This window comes from Chelon labrosus (assembly GCF_963514085.1).
Source record: "Chelon labrosus genome assembly, chromosome: 16".
Taxonomy (NCBI): domain Eukaryota; kingdom Metazoa; phylum Chordata; class Actinopteri; order Mugiliformes; family Mugilidae; genus Chelon; species Chelon labrosus.
The window spans coordinates 14,573,465-14,589,531 of record NC_140349.1 but is presented as its reverse complement, the minus strand read 5'-3'; the positions used below and the strand labels follow the sequence as shown (position 1 = coordinate 14,589,531).

At 45.2% G+C, this 16,067-nt stretch overlaps 1 protein-coding gene across 1 annotated transcript in view; it reads right to left on the bottom strand.

Moving 5' to 3' along the window:
• Positions 1-15,633, bottom strand: part of poc1bl (POC1 centriolar protein homolog B (Chlamydomonas), like) — a 30,995-nt gene extending 15,362 nt beyond the window's left edge. The window contains exons 1-11 of the mRNA XM_084562626.1: positions 15,360-15,633; positions 12,241-12,695; positions 8,528-8,697; positions 7,045-7,234; positions 6,743-6,928; positions 6,420-6,537; positions 3,847-4,023; positions 2,651-2,782; positions 1,795-1,905; positions 474-626; positions 258-388 (exon numbers count right to left, since the gene is read on the bottom strand). Coding sequence (XP_084418752.1) covers positions 258-388; positions 474-626; positions 1,795-1,905; positions 2,651-2,782; positions 3,847-4,023; positions 6,420-6,537; positions 6,743-6,928; positions 7,045-7,234; positions 8,528-8,697; positions 12,241-12,629 — 1,757 coding nt within the window. The 5' untranslated portion in view covers positions 12,630-12,695; positions 15,360-15,633. The remainder of the gene's footprint in view (positions 1-257; positions 389-473; positions 627-1,794; positions 1,906-2,650; positions 2,783-3,846; positions 4,024-6,419; positions 6,538-6,742; positions 6,929-7,044; positions 7,235-8,527; positions 8,698-12,240; positions 12,696-15,359) is intronic.
• Between the last annotated feature and the right edge of the window lie 434 nt (positions 15,634-16,067).

Sequence of the window (16,067 nt, the reverse complement as noted above, 5' to 3'; positions counted from 1 at the left end):
CTGGTTTCCATCAACATACAATTGTCCTTCTCTCTGCTCCAATCTGCACTTGTTGCCGTCCATATGGATATAAAAGCACTGAACTGGTTGACTCGTTGGCTTAGAGCGACTTTTTCAATGCCATCCCATTCAAGCGGAGTGCGCACTTGGAGAGCGAGAGGAGTGGGAGCAGCGGGCAAGAGATCCACTGTAGTAATTGCACTATGGTCACAGAAGGTCACTTGAGTTTCCCTGCTCCTTTCAGAACTTCCTCCTTCTACCACTCAAACTTCCACAGCTGGGTTCGGTCTCCTGGCTTGCACCGCCTCATCTGGGCGTCCGTGCGGCCCTCCGATGTGCGGTAGGCCGTCACGCACATGTCTGAGTGAGGATGGTGGATGGTCCCGTCCTGTAAGCGGGTTGTTGATGGTTAGATTTTGTGCAAAAAATTTATAATGAATAAATTTGGGTTTGTGCTTGTGTGAGCCCCTTACCTGTCTGAATTCCCAGATGATGCTCGGAGGCTTGACCTCCCCGTCGTGAGGGCAGTGCCTCATCCCGATGGAGATCTGCCCGTCGACCACTTCGGCGCACAGCTCGGTCACCGAGTTGAAACGAATCTCCTTCTGCGATGTGTATTCAAAGTACTGGAACAGAAGGAAAGCCTCAATTTATTCTTCAATTAAAATGTTTGGTTTTTTTTTGCTGCTGTGACTAAGAGATTAAAACAGTTACTAATCCTTTCTAATTGTTTTGAAAGGATTGCAGCATCTCTCTATATTTAGACAGACTTTTAATTAGGCAAACAGTGCGGGTAGCATTACAGGATGTTTTTCCTCTGTTTTGGGATCATGTGTTGGCGAAGCTAGCGTTGCATGGTGCGACCGCAAGTGTGCCGAGGGATCTCATCAGTAAAGACAGGGGCCCTGGCCCTATCAATCAAAACAGACACCAACACAAACCCAACTCTTCCCCTCTGGTGTCATTTCAACGACCTGGCCCGGTGGGACAAAAGATGCAACAGCGGGTCAGGTAATCAATCTTCATACTTCCCCGTCCCTCCTTTTCACATCTCATATATCTTTCAGGTGCATCGGGGCCCATAATGGCCGTTTCTAATAAAAGACTCACTCTGGGCCACTGTCTCTGGCTTCAAACTTATTTACCCAGGCTGTGCCATTCGTTCTGCACCGCGAGGCTCATGTATCTTTTAAATGGAACGTGGTTCTTATTTGGGCCAGGGAAGGGAGGGAGGGAGGGAGGGAGAGGGGGAGGTGGCGGAGGGCCCTTGAGATTTTGTTTCACCGGGAAGCCATTCAAACATTGATTTTTGGTCACACGTGGTGCTTTTTGTGGCCGAGGACACCTGATGCGAAGCAATCAGAGATATCAAGCGGAGTGAAGATTGACAGAAAAGAGTCGCGCCTGTTGTCCGTCTCCAACGTCAAACATATAAACTCACAGACAAATGAGCTGCTGCTTCCTAAACCATACACCACCGGAGCTGGCAGCCTTTCAGAATAAACACAGCCGTGATTCAGTTGCACCGCTTTTTTCAGGTGTACGTGGCTGCGACGTCGTATTTAGTTTTACCCTTCACTGCATTCAAGTCATGCCGGACCCACCAGCGGAGAGCAATTCTCTGGTATGAATCAACCATTTTAGGAGTTAGCAGAGAGAGAGCGCGCTGACATTTTAAGATACACCTCCCACAGAGCCAAGAGCAGACGTGGGATTGTGTTAAAAGGGAGCGAGCACGATGAGAGATGGAGAGCGCCGGAGTGAGCTCTGCGTGTACTGTAATGCCGCACGTACCTGGTTGCCTCCCTGGCCGTGGCAGCCAAACAGAGAAATGTGGGCACCTGTGGGATTGTGCTCTGGAGAATTGTAATCAAGACACTCCGAAGATATCCCCAAGCTACGCACCTGGAGGGAAGAGAACAATAAACATATTTATGAAACTGTGGCGCTTCCTGCGAGGAGTTTCATTCAGCTTAGGCGGGTCAAACTGGAAGGCTGAACTGAAGCTGGCTCATTCAAAGACAGGATCCGAAAAATCACCTGGGAAGCGAAAGCAGATTTCTGCCTGCTGTTTGCTTATTTTCCACACCAACGCACACCTATTAATCAGTAAGAAATGAATTTTGCTTTCTAAAGCTTTCATTTGAAAACGTCAATAATCCTCCCTCTAAAAAATGCTGCAATTTCAGGGTCCTGCCTCTGTGTGTCTGCTCTGTAAGCGTGCATACAGAGGATGGATTTTTGAATATTAAGGCAGAAGAGGAAATCTTTCAGGGAGTTTTTTTTTTTTTTTTAATATTCAGACACTATGGTTACACTGTCGTGGCTGAAATCTAATTATTTATCTAAGCAACCAAGAATTCTGTGAACACCTTTTTACAATGGAATACCCCACAGAGTGGCCGGACTGTAATGGGCTTGAGCCCGGTCCAAACGGGTTTCAAAGCCTTTGTTTGTCTTAGTCCAGCCTTCTCACTTTCACCAGGATATTCCCATATCATTCCCCAGCCCAATACCCAGATTCAGAATCAGTATAGAGGGGATTAGGAAAAAGGACACAACCATCTCTTTGTGTGCTTTGCAAAAACGCTGCACTAACGGGATGAATCGTGAAATTCAGATTCAGAGTGTGTGATTAGCAGACACGTACGGCCCCGTGCCAGCCTTCCCTGTCCTCAGGCACGTGTAGATCGGGGTAGATATTCTTCAGATACCAGTCAAAACTGTTGCATTTCAGCCTCTCCCTCAGCACCAGGCGCTCTGAGATATCCCCGTAGGACTCCTGTAAAGTAAGCACACGATGCGTGAGTCATGCGTGAGAGTGTGTAAAAAAAAAATAAAAAAATCCGGTCACACTCGATTGCCAGGAGAGGAGGGAAAAGTCTAACACGAACACACCTACAGGACATGACAATATTTCTTCACCTCCACCGCCACGACAACATGCACACAGTCATTTAGCAACACCGTGACCGCAAATATTCCTAAAAGCTAATATTTACATCCTGGATACAAAAGCTGAACATTACACGTGTGGGGGTCCAGCGAGAGTGTCGGGAATCAGACCAGCAGCTGGTTGTGCGTTCACATACTTTAGACAGGTGTGTTTGCTAACGTGTGGAACTCCACCTTAAGCTGCTCAAAGTCCAGGACGTTCACACGGCTTATAACTGACACGGAGGTGGAGTGTAAAAAACGTGGCGACGCAGATACCTACGTCAAACTTCTGCAGTCATAAAACAAGTTCTCTAACCAGTGTTTCAACATCAGACTAGCCAGAGAAGGCTGCTGGGACACAATGGAGGGAAGCAAATTCTCAAATTAGCAAAAACAGACAAGGTTAGATGAGGTTTTAATCCTTTTGTGAAAACTATTGCTGCAGTTTATACAAAAAAAAAACTGACAATAAATCCCTAAACTGGGTGTCCATCTGTTCTACCACTACAAAAAAAAAAAATACGGAATATCTAAAATCAATATGAGCACTTTATAAAAATTATATGATTCACCACTGAAGAGAAACAGTATGTCCATAGCTCTTTCACCGCAGTCTGTTCACATATCACGAGAACAGAAAAACATATTTTGAGCTGGCGATGGTTTGGTTGTTCTGTGTTCAATCTGCCCCCTGACCAAGAAATATATTGTTTGATCAAAGATCCCTGACATTAATAATGTACTTTTTGCAGCTAGGCGAAACTGAGATACATGAATTTTTGATGTCGCCCAATGCTCAGAACTTGGGAAGTATACACATGTGCACACACACACACACACCCACACACATACTATAACCTAGTAAAGCACAGAGTGTATGATCATATGTTGTGTGTAGAAACTCCGTACCTTTTTGGCTGGGGGGTTCCTGTTGTAAAAGTGCTGCTTGTAAGAGTCCATCCAAACCTCCGCGGCTCGTACGGTGTTCTGCAGGAAGTTGGGTCGCGCATAGGGGGCCTTTTTGGGGAACACGTGGCCCACGTGAGAGCAGGGGTGAATCTCCAGACTCCCCCCACACTGCCACACCTGAGGGCGACAGACACACGGCATACCATGGATGACATCTTTTGGATTTTCATTTAATTTCACATTATTATGATATGTATTTTCCCCTCTTTCTCCTTTTTATTGTTACAAAACAGATGCAAGTAATTATTTTATATAAGATATTTACATTTCCGGTATGGGCCCTCAAACAGATGTAAGAATTATTAATAATTTTGAACTACTGGAAGCAGGGCGATAATTGTGAGGCGCACTGACGTCTATCCATTCTCTCAGCGTGTGCTGCCACGATGACAAACACACACTGTGATAAGCAAACAGGAAGGACACGGATACAGTATGCTTATCATTAACTGCCATTTGTATTGTCCTGGAACAAGTGGTGAGCTCAGTTTAAACTGTAGGTATCTGAGCTGTTGTACATGTGGAGAGATTCAGACTCAGTGTTTCGGCTCATTCAGTTTGAAGCACGATTATAGACTACTACATGAAAACACCAAAACACATGAATACTGAAAGAACTGAGGCACAGATCTTCCGGCACGCGGTGCGCAAATTGCAGAGATTCAAAGGCAGTCGGACGCTCAAGGTTACTTGGGCAGCTGAGTGTCGTTTCAGCGCTGGCTCACGCACAAAAGAGACTAAGAACCGATTGAGAGTTGACGTTTAGATTGAGATGAAGTCTTTCAACGCGGGGAAAAGCAAAAACATACGAAGGATAACACGAGGTAGTCGCTTGCCAAAGCATGCACACACATAATAAAAGAAAACTGCAAACGACTAGTAGGCGGAGGCGCACGAGTCTTGTCAGTGTGAGCGAAAGCATTTGGATGCTGACGAGAAAATACTCCAGAACCGTGCAGCAAGTCAAGGACGCCCTCCAGGACTTAGGTGTGCATGTTTCCTCGTTAATTATCAGGAGGAAATACATTGAGAAAATGCTCTCAAAAAAAGAAATGGATGGTCACGGTTCTCAAAAACATCCAAAAACAAACCACTGAAGTGAGCTGATGAAACAAAAACAGACCTTGTATCAAAATGACGGGAAGAGGGGCAATCGCAACCCAAAGCACCATTTATCAAAAATGTGTCTGTTGTGGCTTGAGCCTGCAGGGCTGCCAGTTATTGTTGATTTCACTGCAGACAGAGCATAACAGGGTGGTGTATGGGAGCATTCTGTCTGCTCAGACTCAGCCAAATGCACCACAACTCACTGGACGCCTTTTTAGCATCTACACAATACACAGAAGAGCTTCACGGGGGCGACGATTAATATTAAAATTCTTGCGTGTCGGTCCAAGTACTTTATATATATAGCTGATATTGCTGATTCAAAAGAACCATTATCTAAGGTGTTTACACTGTTTAACATCTTTTGTACAACGTCCACAGACAGTGAGCGTAAACATCTATTTGAGCAAGGACACGCTCCTTTATTCAAATAAGATAATCACATTGTGGTGACTGATGTGACGCCGTCCTTTCTGAACAAACAAACACCTTTGTCGTCCATCTCATAATGGAAATTCGACCTTCTCCTCGGGAGTCGCGCAACTGCTTCTGCTCGCGTTCGTGGCAGCTATTTACATTGCAGAACTGCTCAATCTTTTGGCATAGGAATGACAAAACAAACAAAAATAAGAAGGGTTGCTAAGTTATGTTCCAATAACATAAGGCAACATCATTTGTCCGCAGCCAAACCGCTATCACCAGACAATGTTTTTCATTCTGATTCACCGGGCTTCTTACTCTGCACCATTATTTTTTTGCACTCCAAAAAAACGGACCTGAAAACCAATTCGCTAAACATAAATTATGTATGCCGAAAAGTCCCAGTGAGAGGCCTTTTAGTTTCCACATGCATAACACATCACTCAGGGGAGCAGCCCGTTCGTCCACGCGCTGCAACCAAACACACACACACACACACACACCCACACACACACACACACACAACCAGTCCTACCCACGCCCAATTTGCGTTGCCTATCCTTGCCTGCTCCTGCCCCGGGCCTACACGCGTCCGAAAACTTGTGCCAATCTGATTGACGCAGACAAGTGAAAAGCCACACCGACGTCACAACACAAGGTATCCGGGTGCAGTTTCAGATGCCGTGGTTGCCTGTGATCTGACACTGACACATGTCTCCCTCGCAGCGACGGCGCACTGACTGTTAGCTGTTAGATTAATGAATCAGGGCCTACGAAAGCAGTCCCTCTGGCAATAAGATGCCAATAAACCTCTTTCCTCTTCAGTCTTTATCGCAGTAACAAACGAGCTGAGCCAGTGGTCTGAAAACAGAAGATTTGGTACCGGACCAAGTTAGATTAGCCACTCTTTCTTAGTACTTTTAAAAGCTGGTCTCATATTCCTAAGTGGTGCTCTGTGATCCTCTCTGACGGAAAACTGAACTCACCCTGAAGGAGAGCTCCAGGTTCTCTCCTCCCCACACCTCCATGCCTGTGTCATATGTGCCAAGGTACTCAAAGTAGGCCTTGCTCACAGCAAATAAGCCACCCGCCATGGTAGGAGACCTGTGAGAATAGAAGATGATCATGATTTCATTATGGCCATGTTAAGATAACAGCAACTACAATTGACCTCCCTGAGTAAGGTGGTAATAAAAGTTGCATATAATAAGCAAGTAATGGGATATGCAAAGCTGTGTTACAAGCTTGACAGTAGATCGGTGTGTGTGCCAGCCTGTTAAGTCGATCTCTCATCTGAGGAGACAGTTACCTGATGGGGTCAATGCGAGACTTGCGCCTCTGGCGTTCCACTTTGGGGACAGAGTGCCACTGAAAGGTGAGCCTCCAGTCAAATCCTCCGATCATCGGCTCGTCTGTTTGCATGTAAAACTCAAAGGTGTTCCAGTCAATGGTGTCGATCACGGGGCACACGATGGTACTCGCATTCTCAGCGATCCTAAAGATGAAGCAGGTAGTCGGGTGAAGTGGGACACATTGTTCGGACGCCATTCTTGGTCATTTCCTAACTTATTTTTTCAGTTTTAAATACACAGAAGCATCTAATTTAGTCACCTTTCCAGCAGAGGCTCTATCCAGCCTGGGACGCACTCACAGTGGCAGTCGAGAAACGTCAGCACATCACCCGTGGCATAGGTGGCGCCAATGAGACGCGCCCGGACCAGTCCCTCCCTCCCGTTGGTGCGGATGAGGCGCACGCGTTTCAGATTACTGACGTATTCAGCTAGCTTGGATTTCAGGTAGCCTGTTTTTCACAATGCACACACAAACGCTTATGTCATTAACCCTTCACACAAATCCACTCTTTTGTTAAATAAGATGGATTAATGGTTGTTTTTTTGGATACTAGCGGGGCAAAAAACAAGTCGACTGAAACAGCCACTTCAAAGTGTTTTTAAAATGATTCAGTTTAAGAACTAAAGAGCCTATTTTCAATGACGCAAACATGAAGCGACAACCATTTGTAGCTGTGTCGACTAATTTAAGTCTAATATTCAAGTTTCTTTTCTCTATTTTGACCAAAAAAATTCAACGCCAACTAGAGCGGCCGAAAATATCAAAACAAGTTGAACGAAACACTTCAAAATCTTATGAAATGATTAAATTAGCAAAAGAAAGTGCCTGCTTGCTTCCATTTGTAGCTGTATCTCTGGCCACTTTTGACAAAAAATTGTATTTAAATCTAGCCAGAGGCCCAGATTTCCTCCACCATCTGGTCACTAACTTTATATCTCTGTCACTGGTGCTGGGCTGATTAGTCAGACTGCAGAGATGAGCACTAGTCCTTGAGTGAATTTGGAATCATACCCCTTTATTACAAGATTCATCATGTGGGTTGAGCGGTTTGAGTCAAAGCTGATATCAGATCAACCGATTCGTGCATTTGATCGTGTGCTTACATTAAAACCTTTGCTGATGAACCGGTGACTTACTCATTAGCAAAGGAGGTACAAACAAGGCTTGGTATGCGGGACCCTGTTCAACCGGCTTATAACTAAATGCTGTCCGGTAGCTGTCTGTGTGGCTCTGGTTCGGGAGTGGCGTGTCTTGCATTCCATTTGGTCGGGGCGGTTAGAGGAGAGGAAAGGATGTCGCGGCAGCTCAGGGCTCACTGAAGTCATCGTTATGGCGTAACGTCTACTACATGAGACTAGTAGGGACCGAATACTAATTCCATTAAGACATCAAGCTGCTCCTATATCCAGTTTCTGAAACCAAGTGGTATCATTCACGAGTGTATTCCACAAATGAAAACAATCAAAAAGCCGGTGACTAAATGCAGCGCTGGGACAACGACCTTCCTTTGTTGTCCTGTCAGTTAAGCATAATGAAATGTGTCCCAACCTGTCAGAGAAGATGTATATCTAATTGTTCCTGGAATACATCCAGACGCATTTACTATTCACCACAGATGGTATCTTTTTTCTGTACATTCGATATCTGCTTTACTGAGCTAGGCCAGCACCGTCAGCTGTCTTTGATCCCCACATTAGAGGCAAAAAAAAAAAAAAAAGAAACACATGGCTAAGTCTCAGACCTCTGTCGCTGTAGTCATCAATGAGGATGATCTCTTTCAGCAGGATGGCAGGTGTGGTCTCCAGCACGCTGTGGATAGTCCTCAGCAAGGTGGACCAGGCCTCGTTGTAGAACGCTATGATCACAGATGTGGTAGGTAAACGTCGGTAGTCGAACTTCTTGCTTCGGCATCTGAGATATGCGTGTGTTTGCGTGGGTGGAGGGGGAGACAGAGTTGACACAAGCATCAGTATACATATACAGTACGTACTCAGAGCCAACAACAGCGCTCTAAAGGAGCTCATTTGCCACGCTGACACGGCGGCTTCGGCAACCAGTTTTCTGGCCGGAGGAGGTGTCTGGTCCTAATCCAGATGGCTGTCATTAAAACAATAAAGAGCTCGCAGAAATATGGGTGGGGGCGGGGAGGGTATCACACCGACGAGCAACATACCACAGAAGCACTCTGGGAGAGATCACAGTAACGCGAGCAAGCAGAGACGGAAAGATTAGTCAGATAGACGTGAAGAGAGGAAAAAGCAGAGATTAAAAACGTTTCAGGAGGCAGTCAAACATTGAGAACAAGAGAGAGCAGAGAGCTAAAAAAAACAAGTTCTGTATTTGGCATACGAGGCTGCAACCGCTGGCACAGGTTAAAAGATTTTATAGCTAAACCTTTGTAGCCAGAGGCACCACAAAATTGTATATATACACTGCCTGGCCAAAAAAGAAGTCGCCACCAAAAAAACTATTTCACCTTTAGCTTTGATTACAGCACACATTTGCTGTGGCATTGTTTCGATAAGCTCCTTTAATGTCACCAGATTTATTTCCATCCAGTGTCGTGATCTTGTATTGATGATGGGAGAGTCTGACCACTGTGCAAAGCCTTCTCCAGCACATCCCAAAGATTCTCAATGGGGTTAAGGTCTGGACTCTGTGGTGGCCAATCCATGTGTGAAAATAATGTCTCATGCTCCCTGAACAACTCTTTCACAATTTGAGCCCCATGAATCCTGGCATTGTCATCTTGGAATATGCCCGTGAACATCAGAGAAGAAAAAATCCATTGATGGAATAACCTGGTCATTCAGTATATTCAGGTAGTCAGCTGACCTCATTCTTTGGACACATAATGTTCCTGAACCTAGACCTGAGCAACTGCAGCAACCCCAGATCATAGCAGTAGGCTTGTACAGTAGGCACTAGGCATGATGGGTGCATCACTTCATCTGCCTCTCTTCTTACCCTGATGCCCCCATCACTCAGGAACACGGTAAATCTGGACTCATCAGACCACATGACCTTCTTCCATTGCTCCAGAGTCCAATCTTTATGCTCCCTCGCAAATAGAAGCCGTTTTTTCCGGTTAGCCTCACTGATCAGTGGTTTTCTTAAGGCTACACAGCTGTTCAGTCCCAAGCCCTTGAGTTCCCTTCACATTGTACGTGTGGAAATGTTCTTACTTTCACTATCAAACACAGCCCTGAGCTCTTCGATTTGATTTCATCAAACGTTTAAGTAATCGCCGGTCACGATCAATCAGGATTTTTTTTCGACCTCATTTCTTCCTCTAAGTTTCTTCAGTCTAGTTAGATGTTTTCTCTACTTGATGCATGCCAATGATTTGACCCTTATCAAACAGACTAACATCTTTCCCATGATCACAGGATGTGTCTTTCAACGTGGTTGTTTGAGAAATGAAAAGCTACTCATTGCATCAGTTGGAGTTAAATAACTTGTTGCCAGCTTAAAGATAATCACCCACGCAGTAATTATCCAATAGGAGGCCCGTACATATTTGGTTAGTTAAATCCAGGTGGCGACTTTTGTTTTGGCCAGGCAGTGTGTATTAAGGCGAGTCAAACTAGATGATTCAGTTTCCTACGAAAACACTGCTTCTAGTCCTGCAGCGACATCATGGAGAGAGCAGTGGGCTGCGAACCTCCCCTCAAAAGGAAACTGATCTAAATATGAAACTACAGCAAAGCATATGCACGCCACCTTCAAATAAATGAATGTGGAATAGTGTGCAATATTTGCTTACTGGGCTGTTCTGCCGTCAGTCAAACAGAAACACTGACCACTCTATGATATCTGTTTAATCTCACTTCCTCGAACAATAGCACACAATGACTGAGTGTCATTCACACTACCGCTATTTAAAGTAAAATCAGCTGACATGCCAAGGACAGAGCAAGCCTGCAAATGTATGGATAAGGTCTATTCATGCAAAGACAGCCCAGAGCACTACTCTGTCCAGTCTCACCGTCACAGTGATAATGATATGAGCGGACAGACGGCTGATTACACTAAAACTGTGCACTGCAACTCAATCTTCAGGTAAGTGCATGGACTTTCTGCCCCGCTGTGGCTTCTGTCAGGTCCACGGCCTCTCACAAAAACACCCAAAGGTGGCAGGCAAAGGAAACTTGGCAAAACAACACAGGCCAGTTTTGCAACAGTGGAGTCCTCCACCTGCCAAGGAGCACGGTCTGATAATGGTATCTCATTTCAGCCTTATCTTTGAATAAGCATGAGATGGGACTTTCGACCTCCCAGGTAGCTCCTTCGGGTCAGCCAATAGATCAAAAGTATCTTATCGGTGTGTCTTTGGTTTGTGGGCGTCTCTCTCGTGAAAAAGGTTCACTGCAGTTTCACCTTGAGCCAACAACGACAGGAATTTTTTCTATCTTTAAAGTCAGTAATTTAGGAAAACGATCCTTATGTGGAATTATAAATCCACTGCTGGTAGAAACACAGTGAAGGTTCTCACCACATTTTCAGCGTGGACACTAATATTAATAGCCCAGTCTGAATTAAAAGGCCTCAATCAGGATAGACTAGCCCGATCGGAAGGATTCTGAATCAGATTGAGAGGGGTGGTGTGTATACCTTTTTATAATCTTTTCAACAGGAAAATCTTGGCAGCTTATGGCCATGTGGCCACTTGATTCAGCTGTTCCTTTTCTGGTAGGAATAAATACATTCTTAGTGGATGTTTATCCTACATGTGGTAAACATCAGGTGACGCGGCGGTTTGCTGGGAGGAACAGAAACACGGTGGCACGGCGGACAACGTAGGCCCATCTTGGACATCCTCTTCGACTGATTAAATTCAGCTTTGTGAATAAAGCTGGGTTACGTTGGAGATTATTTTATTTAGTGCACATGCAAAGGTGGAAAAAATAAAAAACAAACATTGCCCGGCGTAAACGTAGGGCCGCGATGCTACATCTGGGTTTCATTAGAGTGGGAGCCATTAAAAAGTGAGGCAACGGGCGGAAGGAGAAACTGCTAATAAAAGACATCACACACTGTGTTCCATCACAGAGGCAGAACTGGGAATAGCTGTGGACAAAAACTCAGGATAGATTAAATCCATTCAGGCACGGAGCTGCTTGCACCGGCTTCAATAAGCCCTGCAATACATCACAAGAGCCTTCATGGTTGTTTCTAGCTGTCAGCAGAGGACTGATTTCAGTAAAGAGTTTAAATTAATCTCCATTAAATTATTTATCCCTGTCACTGTTGTAGCGTGGCAGCAGCTCCAGGGAATATTCAAGGCAGTATATATACAGATATATATATATTTATGTTTTGGCTAGAACCTGAAAGGAAAAGCAATAAACAAGTGGTAGTGATTTGCTGAAAAATCCCTTTAGTCGACTGCCTGTAACAGCCCATTACTCAGTTAGTGACTAATAGGTCTTTCCTGTTTTTCGCTCTACTCACCCACTCATTCTGTTGTCCTGGATGTGCCGATGCAGGGAGATCTTGTCACTGACGTAGATATTGATGGCGTAGCGCTCCACAGCCTCCTGCTCCTGTTTCTTTTCTTCCGGGCTGAGGTTGAGGTGCGTCGCCCGACCCCACTCGCCCGGCGCACTGTTGTCCGGAGGCGATTTAACGTAGAGGGGCCTCGCCAGCACCCCGTCGGCCCCAGCATGATCCATCTCCACCTGTCGCTCTCGACGGATATCCTGCTCTTCGTCGTCTTCCTCGTCGGAGGACGAGGGGGGGAAAGAGGAGCGCTCCAGCAGAATGTAGCCCAGCCACAGCACCCACAGCAAGAAGCCAGCCTTGGCTAGCATGCCCAGTTTACGAGAGCAGCGCCCCCTCATGATGGATAGCGCCGAGGAGGCAGCGTGACTGGCTAAGCCTCACGGTGCCCTGCAGGACACGAGCCCCTGGAGGAAAGGGAAAAAAAGGCAAATAGTTACACAAAAGTAGGATTACACTATCAGCAACATCCCACAAAGAAGGGATCACAGGTTAATTTAACCATAGCAGGAACTTCAACTGACAGGTCGAGACTTACATGACTTAAGTCTTTAAACAAAGCCCTCTCTGTGAGGATGAGCAGCAATCAAGTAAGCAGAGCTATTCATCTTCACATTTCCAGTACACGCAATAAAGAGGATACAGCTCCAATGGACCAGACCGGCAGTATTAAACCAGAATCATAAATATAATCACATGCTCAGTGCTGCATTAAGACCCCCATTAAAAACAAATTGCAGAGATGGGCGAGGCTAAATCATGGCTTAGAGTACGGCAATGTGCAGATTAAATTGAGTGCGCAATGCACTCCAATGACAGACAGTGTGTTAGCCGGTTGAACTCCATTAAAGTGGCGCAGTTTCAGTCCCGATTCATTAGAGTGAGCCTTAAATAAGGAAGAAGTCGTGCCCAGATTGCGCCGAGGCGATGTTTGCACAGCTTTTACATACTATGCGACATTTATAATCTGTAAAATCACACTTCTTCGCGTTGGCAACGTTGCTAAGAAACCGTTCGACACACATAACGGTTCAGCTGCATCTGAAACACCTTCTGAAAGATTTTGACCGATTGAAGCTTTACAGTTTACCCAGCTTATAATCAATGTGCTGTTTTGTGTTGTGCGACATCTTTACATCAATAAAAACTGTGATCAGTCAGGCCTAAGCATGCCTCGTGTTTAGACGTAGACTTAGTAAAGAATTCAGTCTTCTTGAGTTCCTCATTTCGGGTATTTCTATTCTTTTCCATGGTCCACTCAGCCAAAAATAGAGCTTGCCCAAAAACATGGGTGGAATATTTGCACGAGAACAAATCCCTTGTTTTGCTTAAAAAACAACAACATAAAAAAACAGGATTAGTGGATAGAAGACACACAAAGACAGCAATTTAGACATCTATGTTTGGCAGATCCGCTCAACGTGCCAGCAATCTAAAGTGAGGCTGCGGTGAAAGGCGGACCACAAAGATGTGTTGACACCGAACCGAATGTAATCACATAATTGTGTTGCATTAATATTAGAGCAGGGTGCCGTTTACAGCTGTGGCAAGCAACGGCAGACGGGCTCGGCGGATGCGCGCACGCGGCGGGCAGCGCACGCTCGAAATCATGTGCTTTCCCTTCCTCACATCATAGTCCAGTGATGGTTATTTCCTCCTGCCACAAAAAGAAAAAATAAATCTGCTAATTCAGAGAACAATTTGGTTTCATGCGGCCTCTGAGAAAAGGCCGTTTAATCAAATAGAAAACTATTTGATTAAACGGCCACTGAGGGTCCTTCAAGGCAGCAGAGAAGCCTTTTCTCTCCAGTCTGGCCAGAGGACTCGGGAGTCCTGAGGTTTCAAAATGGAGACGCCTGCAGACAAACCCCTCTTTTATCGGCCGCCCATCGCACCTTCCACTCTCTCTGAATCCGATAGCCTTACTGGGGGGGGGGGGCGTCTGGAAGGAGAGCGAGAGGGGAATGAGGGTTAGGATGCAGCAGCTTTAATCCTGCGCCACATTTTTGCTGCAATCTCTGCTTCACCCGGAGAGAGTGCTAAAAAAAAAATGGGGTTAATAATTGATGTTATATTTACACGGGAAACAAATTAGGCTTGATGATGTTGGGGGTCACTTGATACTCTGAGGTTAAGCAAGCGGTGCGTGATGTAGCTGCTCTCCCAGCCTGGAATGAACAGCATGTAGTACAGCAGACAGGGCACGGCTCATTTCCAGAGCAAGACAAATAGATGCAAGAGGCGGCGATGGAACAGGTTACACAAACAACAGAGGACAAAGGAAAAGCAGCTCCTCTCACTTTTAAAAGCCCCATAATAAGCCAAGATCGGTGACTCCTCTTAGGGGCATAAACACATCTCTCCTGATTACACTCGGTGTATACAAACAGTGACAGCAAGTGTTTTAGAATGATGAAAGCTGGAGGAAAGGCTTTCTCACCAAAATGCCCCTGAGACAAATAACTCCAAACACAAATGCTGCTCGTCTTCTTTTTTTCTCTTTTTTTTTTTTTTGAAATGCTCCACCTGAAAGCAAAAGTAACACCCCACTCCTCCTCTCCACATCGATCTAACTTCTACCTTGTGGTTACCTTTCTGTTCGGGGAGGAAAGAGGTGAAAGGGTTGAAGAAAGCGAGGATGTCACGAGGAGTGAAACAGCTGCAGCCAGCAACAGGTCTCCAGATCTGTCAAACCGAATCAGTGTTAGGATCAGAGTTTGACTTCCAGTCAGCAGAGAGAGGGGGAAAGCTTCAGCTGATCTCTCCAACTGAGGTCGCATTAAAAATGCAGATTAGCGGAAGGATCATCTCAACTTTCAAACGCGTCCGCGGCTATTTGCTGCAAAATGTGAACCTTTTTTTTTTTTTTTTTTTTTCCCATTTTAACCTCTCTGAAGTAATCCCGCATTAGCTTCTCTGTCAAACTGTCCAACCGTGTTGACTTGAGTGACTAATAAACACGAAACCAAGGCAGAAACTTAAATTGAGCTGTCGACGGCGTTAACAGGAAAAGTACAGACTAGACATGACAGTTGCAGAGAAAGAAAAGAAAAGGCGCGGTTGGAGTTTACCTTCTCGGCAAGTTACATGTCTCGGAGTTTGTTCGAGATCGCTAAGGCCGTCGTCTGTCAGCCTGCAGTCGTCTTCCAGTGAAACCGCTGGCTCGCAGATGTCAGCATACCCACATCCTCTCCTCCACACTGGGGGATCCTGACCTGTATGTCAGCGCAGTCACAGGAAGTGTACAGGTTCCGGTTGGACCTTTCATAATAAAAGCACGCTCGTGAACACGCAAAACAACGGAGCAACGTTAAAATCACTTTAGAAATTAAAATAACAGGCACGGTGTACAATAAAACACGTGCAATAAACGCATGTATACACTTGTACCACTATATTATTTACTTATAATAATAATGTAAAATTATATCTGACCAGTCGTAATCTTAAAAAATGAGTTCAGCCAGGTCATTATTCCCACAAATTTCGTGACTAATTCCCCACACATACCAGATAATTGCTTCCTCTTTGTTCTTCCTCAAACGAACTTCCCCGTACTCAAAAAGAATAAATTATTTTTATAAAGTGTGCCTTACTTCCGGTGAAATCTGCATCGACGCCAGCTAGTTTGACGCGGCAGTCTGTGCTAGTAGCCTGTTAGCTCTTATTTGCCTCTTGCTGTAATTACTACTTCAAAGGTTTACAGTAACCTATTTTAAACTTGGCTCATTCCATGCCGAATAGCAAAAGTGAACGTTTTGAGAAGTTTTAATTAAAAA